This window comes from Marmota monax, unplaced genomic scaffold (genome assembly GCF_021218885.2).
Source record: "Marmota monax isolate L192 unplaced genomic scaffold, Marmota_monax_Labrador192_F-V1.1 WCK01_AAM20220418_F8-fsc00735, whole genome shotgun sequence".
NCBI lineage: Eukaryota > Metazoa > Chordata > Mammalia > Rodentia > Sciuridae > Marmota > Marmota monax.
The window spans coordinates 147838-155157 of record NW_026693493.1 but is presented as its reverse complement, the minus strand read 5'-3'; the positions used below and the strand labels follow the sequence as shown (position 1 = coordinate 155157).

Genomic DNA, 7320 nt, shown 5'->3' with positions numbered 1-7320 from the left:
TACATGGCTGTGTTCTCTACAAGAGAATGTTATTTAGGTAGGCTTCATTTTACTTATACCTGTTAGTAAGAATTCTGTGAACTTGTAAGATTATTTGGTCATTATTTCAGGTATAGTGAGTACAAAGGTAATGCATGGATGGATGGATGGATGGACCTATGAACCACTGGTAAAAAGTTGTATGCACCATTACACTGTTAATGCTGCACACACGTTTTATTCTATCTCCATTAGTCTCCTAACTGCCCCTCTCACATCTTTGTTTCTGAGGGTGTAGATGAGAGTGTTGAGGCTAGGAGTGACAACAGTATATATCAGGGCAATGAACTTCCCTTGCTCTTGAGAATTTTCTGTTGATGGTTGGAGATATATGAAAAGGGCTGGAATAAAAAACAGAGAAACTACGATAAGATGGGATCCACATGTACCAAAGACTTTCTGAATCCTGGTAATTGACTGCATCTTCAGTGCAGCCCAAGCAATGGCACCATAAGATGTTAGAATGAGGAAGAGAGGTATGAGAGCAAAAATAGAGCTTGTGAACCTGAGAGTCAGTTCATTAATATGAGTATCAACACAAGACAATTTCAGGAGTGCTGGAACTTCACAGAAAAAGTGATCAACTTGGTAATGTCCACACAGGGGCACCCATAAGATAAAGAGGGAATGGAGTGCTGAGTTGGTAAAACCACTTACCCAAGAAGCCAAAGCTAAGGATTGGCAGAGTCGAGGGTGCATGAGGACAGTGTAATGCAAGGGTTTACACACAGCTGCATAACGGTCATAGGACATCACCATCAATAGGACACACTCTGTTGTTCCCAGTGCAAGAACAAAGTAGAGTTGAACAATGCAACCAGCATAAGAAATGGTCTTCTCTGGGCCCCAGAGGTTTACCAGCAATTGGGGAATGGAGCTGGTGGTGTAGCAGAGATCCAAAAAAGAGAGGTTTGAGAGGAAGAAGTACATGGGAGTGTGGAGACAGGAATCCAGGTATGATAGCATGATGATAAACAAATTACCTATCAGTGACATCAAGTAGAATATCAAGATAACCACAAAGAGAATTACTTCCAGCTGAGGCCATTTAGAAAACCCAAGTTGAATGAAGTAACCTTCAGAACTAGCATTGAGTTTTTCCATCATTTTTGCTTTCTGTTACCTGAAAGGGGAAAAAGAATTACATAAGCTCAAAAAAGCAATATGGAAATGTGATAAATTTTTAAAATCCTGCCACTGTGAGATTCTAGGGCAATTAGAATATTAAGAGAATGTTACAGTTTAACAACACAAAAATTCTCAAGTTCATACTGATATAAATATAGCAAAATACATCAATGATGTACACTGAGCTAGAATCTAAATTAATAAATACAAAGTGTGATCATTTTAGGAATACATAAGTGGATACAAAATTGGTAAATAATAATTTGATGAGAAGCATGTTATTTACATAACCCGAAACATCTCTCTACCAATTACTTGATAATTACAAAATGAAAGACAATGAATTTTGCCATTGCAGAACATGGTGGACACCTCCATAACCATGTGATAAAAGTCAACATCAACATTGTTGAGACAAATCAACATTATGTGGCTGCTGATGTGATACTCTCAAATGGACACAATATCACTTCAATCATGTTCCCACCAAGAATACATAGCCTAATATGAATAATGAAGGAAATTGGCACAACTCAAAGTGAAACAAAATAGCTTACTTGTAATACTCAAAAGGTCAAAATCAATTAAGGCAATGAAGATTGAGGGAGTGGACCATGATAAAGGAGACTGATGAATTAAAGTATCTAAATTTGTGATCCTGTACTTGAAAATAATTGCTATTAACAAAATTAGTGAAACAACTGAAGAAATCTAAATGCAAACTATAGATTTAACAATATCATCTCCCTTTTAAATCTGCTATTTTTTGCTAAGTATAGAGATGTAAACTACTGTTCTTTTTCTTAGAATATAAATACCAAAAGAGATATTGCTTATGAAAATAGTATCACCAATTGAATCTCAAATTCTCCAAAGAAGTAATGGAGGATAGAAAGAGTATCAATAAATGGATAGATAGGTAATAGACAGTAGGGGCATGGTAGTTCCTTGCACTACTTTTTGTAATTATTTTGTAAATTTGAAGTTTTACCATAATAAAATTTGAGGTAAATTTTGTTTACCAAAATAAATTACAAAATAATTTTATATTCCATGCATATATTTGCCTTCTTATATAAAAAGTAACATCATAATTGTCATGTTCTTCTCACTCATCCTACAGGGGATGGTAATTTGTAAGTAAATGGTATTGAAGGAAATTTCTAATTTACCTAAGGAAGACAATTTCATAAAAACCAACCATCTTTGTTACCATATGACTTTAGTTTTCTTTTCAACATTTTTTGTTTACTTCCATTTATGTGATGATAGATACCATAATAAATGCAATTCCAATAATCATACATATGGGTGAGAAGAGAGAAAGAAGAATATCTCCTTCTGTAGTGAGTTTGAATTGTTTATATAGGGTGAAGGATATTTAGACTAAATTAGATATTCTTTTTAAAATTTTTTTTAGTTGTAGTTGGACACAATACCTTTATTTTATTCATTTATTTTTATGTGTTGCTGAGGATTGAACCCAGCACCTTGCACGTGTTAGGCGAGTGCTCTACCACTGAGACACAACCCGAGCCCCATCAATTAGATATTATTACAGAAATAATTTTATTGTCTGATTTGGTTTATTGAATTCAAAGCTTTTTTTTATTGTTGGTTGTTCAAAACATTACATAGTTCTTGATATATCATATTTCACACTTTGCTTCAAGTGGGTTATGAACTCCCATTTTTAGCCCATATACAGATTGCAGAATCACATCAATTACACAGACACTAGTATGGCAATATGTAAATCAAAGCTTGTTTTTAACTTGGAAAATAAAACATACATAAATATACTAACAAAGACACATAGGCACATCCACATTAATTTAGGAGTACTAATAATGTAAAAAAAATGTGGAAATATCAAGAAAAGAATATTAAAGTTATCTTAAAGAATCAGTGAAGCTAAATTTGAAGGAGAAATTTTTAAGGAAAAGAAGATAAAAATTCAGTGGGCAGGGGAAGGACAGGTACTGGGGTTTGAATTAGAATAAGATATATTCCATGCTTGTATATCAAATTGGCTCTACTGTCATGTATAACTAAAAAGAACAAATAAAATTAAATTTTAAAAACATTCAGTGACTCAGCACTGAAATATTAAATATCTGAAGGGCAGACAATGGAGAGGAACCTCACAATAACACCTAGAGTTGGAAGTGGGCACATCACAGGGCTGAGAAATCTGAACCACAGTGCCTGAGGCAGGTTTCCATATGATTTCCTTTTCTCTAGGTTAATAATTGATAAAATATTTAAATTCTAACCATAAGTTCTAATTACTACATGTTTTTATTTTTAATTCTCTAGTCTACAGAATAATGAATTATTTTAAATTTATTATGCAATATAATGAAAACATTAAACCAATTTGGTCATTTAATATATTGCTGCTAGTGAGAATTTTTGTTTAAAAACTATATAGATATGATTCTTAGGCTATTCTTTTCCTCCTGCAGTATTTTGATCTTTCTTCAGAAACATTAACACTTCCATTTAACATATACTTACCGGGACAATGCACAATCGACCATTTAAATGTCCACTTTTCCTCTGAATTCTTGGTCTCCTCCAACTTTGCCAAATCTTTCTCCTCTTCCACCGCTTTCATGGTCAACACATTCTTTCATATTTTCTAATAAGCTACAACAAGAAAAGAAAGAAGTCACAGTGGTTGTGCTCTCCTTCTTAGGAGTTCTCTTAGTGGCTCATGTTTTACAAATTCAAGTCTTGTAAAAAGTTGGTTGGTTTTCATCAGGAAAATTAGTATCAGTTTGGTCCAAAGGCTTTATGATGGATTTGTAACTTTTTGGTATTGGTGAATTAGATAACTATTTATCAGCTGTTACACAAAGCAGACTAGTTTCTACAACTCAGAAAGCCTGTGAGATAATCAGTAGGTATATTTTTTTTAATTTTCTTTAAAGTAATAGCTGAATCAAAAAACAGCAATAGTAAAATAGAAATTATGAATATTCCTTTACAATATCACACTATTTGAGAGATGATGGAAATTTTCCAAGATGTTGTTTTAAATTTCCTTAGAAGTGAAAATGATATATAGAAGAAGGACTCACATGTCGTAGTTATTTTCCCTCATAAAGATGTAATTTTCCTCTTTCTTATACAGTTACCTCCATGACTTAGTACATTAACTAAAACAAAGTGACTGATATGCAACCTTGATTTATTCTACAAACCATCAGTATTCTTACAAAGAGAGATTGGAAAGGGATTAGAGATGGTAAATATATGCATATGCCAGACACAAAGAAGTAAAGGTAGGAATTTTATGGTTTAGTTTTTTTTTTTCTTATTGTAGGGGAATAAAACAAAGTTCTTCTCCAAAGTTGCTTTTTATGAGCTAAGGATAGATTTTCCACTCTAGGTTTGAAAGTCAGCACTATACAAGGAGAAGTGGTCAGTTTTCCCCATCTGTTTATTATTGGCCAACATTTTTTTATTCTAATCTTTTTTTTCTTTCATATTCTTACCTAGTGCTTACGTTTTACTTGAATAATTCTTTTTACTTTTGTCCTTTCTGTGTCTGCCCATATTCCTTGTATATCATCTTCCCTATCTATTCTTGCTTATATGTGGATGACCTTATCCCTGGTCTTGGTATCCTTACAATCACCAGCATAAATTTATGTGTACATATTAGGTTATATTCTACTAAATCAAGTCAGCAAATAAGTCTTAAAGTATCTCTGTTTTACCAATTAACCCTGCTTTGCTAAATCTGATTATCATTGATATAGAAAAGTAAATCCTGTTTCCTAAAAAATATTTTTAGTCTAAAGAGAAATTCATTAGGGCAATCAGTGTGTCAGGGGATTGACCCTTATCTTAGACCCTATGGGTACAAACAAAGATTGTGACTTGGTTTCTTTGACTGGACCATTGGGATGGTAAATCCCAGTGTGTATATTAAAGGCTTTCAAGGACTTGTCCTGGTTAGACACTAACAAAAAAAAAGCCATAAACATGAGAGGATTAATATAATCATAATGAATCCATAGTTTGATCATCACTGAGGAAAAATGCATTGAGTTTGTTTTCCAGCAAAGAAACTGTTTGTCTTGAATTACTTAATTTTTTTTCCACAGATCTTCATCCTGCTTAAGACTAAAATTTGAGAATTTGTCAAGTAATCTAATTGGGGGATTAAAGAAGGGATTAAATAGTAAAACAAACAATGTGTCTTTGCCTGAATAATTTGCTTCTTTTTACCTTTTGGAAAAAAAAAAATGGTTCTTTTTAGTTATATATGACATAGAATCCATTTTGATATAAAAGCATTGAACATATCCTATTCTAATTCAGTTGCCAGTACCTTCTCTTCCCTCCCCTTGCCCTACTTTCTGCTCCCTTCCTTCTACTCTATGGATCTTTCTACCATTTACTCATATTTATTTAATTTAATTAATTTCTTTTATTGACCTACACAATGGTGAGATTCATATATCCCCATAGAAATGTTACTTCATATTCATTCCACTGTTATTTTTTATTCCTTCCCTCCTCCCTTCCTTTATCTACTTCACTGAACTTTTATTCTTTCACTCTCTGCCCCCTTGTTGTGGATTAGCTTCCACACATCAGAGAAACCTTTTGACCTTTGGTCTTTGGGGAGTGGATTATTTCACTTAGAATGATAGTCTCCAGATCCATTCATATACTGTCAAATGTCATAAAGTCATTTTTCTTTATGGCTAATACACCATTGTGCATATATATCACATTTTCTTTATCCATTCATCTGTTGAAGGACACCAAGGTTGGCTCCACAGCTTAGCTATTATGAATTCTGCTTATACATACATTGTATCACTATAGTATGCTGATTTAAAAATCTTTGCAAATATACTAAGGAATAGAATAGCTAATTTGAGTTATTTATTTGTTTCTACCTAGTATGCCTAAAATCCAAGGGCTCAGCCCTGCAAAAACATTGAAACTTGTCCTTGTCCAATTCACACTTTTTCAGAATGTTACTACCACATACAAACAAGTTTCTAGAAAACTACAACAGATTTTAAAGCATTTTAACTATATATATATATATATATATATATATATATATATATATATATATATATATATATATATATTTTTTTTTTTTTTCTGTTTTTCTGGATAACTTGTCAAAATATATAAACAACTGAAAAAATCATTGATTGTTAATCCAATAATTCAATAATCCTTTGGTTGACATATAAAATAAGAATCCAGGAGTTTATAAATTTATTATCATTATTTTGTTGTAGTGCTGGCAATCAAGCATAGGTCTTTTTGCATGGTAGGCAAATGCTCTACAATAGAGCAAACCTACACCCCAGTTGATAAATTTATAAATTAGTAAAAATTTTAATTGTTATAACACAATACAAAAAAGCTACATTAAAAAAATATTCTAAGAAAATGTTCTGGTATGCTATTTTTTATTTAATAAAAGTAATAAAAATGGTCTTTAGTTTTAGTAGTCTGGATTACAGTAATACCTCAATATGTCAATATTTTTTAACTTTCAAATATGAGAAAGAATGTGTGTTGTTTCCCTGATTACCAGAGGTTGAGAAGAGTGGAAAGATAGGTGGGTAAAAGGAGAATATATTTGATCAGTGCATACTATACACAAATATGAATGTGTGAAAATATCACTTTGTACCCCATTAACATGTACAGTTAACACATATCAATAAAAAATTAAATAAAATTTAATATTTTTAAAAGCTAGGAAAATGTGAAAACTTTCTTCATAATAAATAAGACAAAATCATTTAATGCATATAAGCTGCTGTTAGCATTATAATGAATTTTAATTATAACTGATATATTTAAAAGTTCTACCTCATTTCTTTGATATTCTTTTAGATACTAAAATATTAAAAACAAACATCTTAGTTCCAATGATTCAAAATCTTCAACTGTAACTATTATCATGTTTTCTCCAGCATTTTAGAACACAAAATGTCACAAAGTCCTTCAATTACCTCTCTTTGGTTAAATACATTATCCTGAGAGAATCACTCTCATGATCTTGATATGCATCATTCCTGTTTATTTTAATATGTATTTTTTAAATAAGAAATGTTCAAATTAAATATTAATATGATTAAAGAGTTATCTATTTATATGCTT

General features: G+C 31.6%; 1 protein-coding gene across 1 annotated transcript; it reads right to left on the bottom strand.

Moving 5' to 3' along the window:
• Positions 1–216: 216 nt before the first annotated feature.
• LOC124102097 (olfactory receptor 2J3-like) lies at positions 217–1146 on the bottom strand. Its single transcript, XM_046458339.1, has one exon. It carries the CDS (start codon positions 1144–1146, stop codon positions 217–219), a length of 930 nt encoding a protein of 309 aa, XP_046314295.1.
• Positions 1147–7320: the final 6174 nt, after the last annotated feature.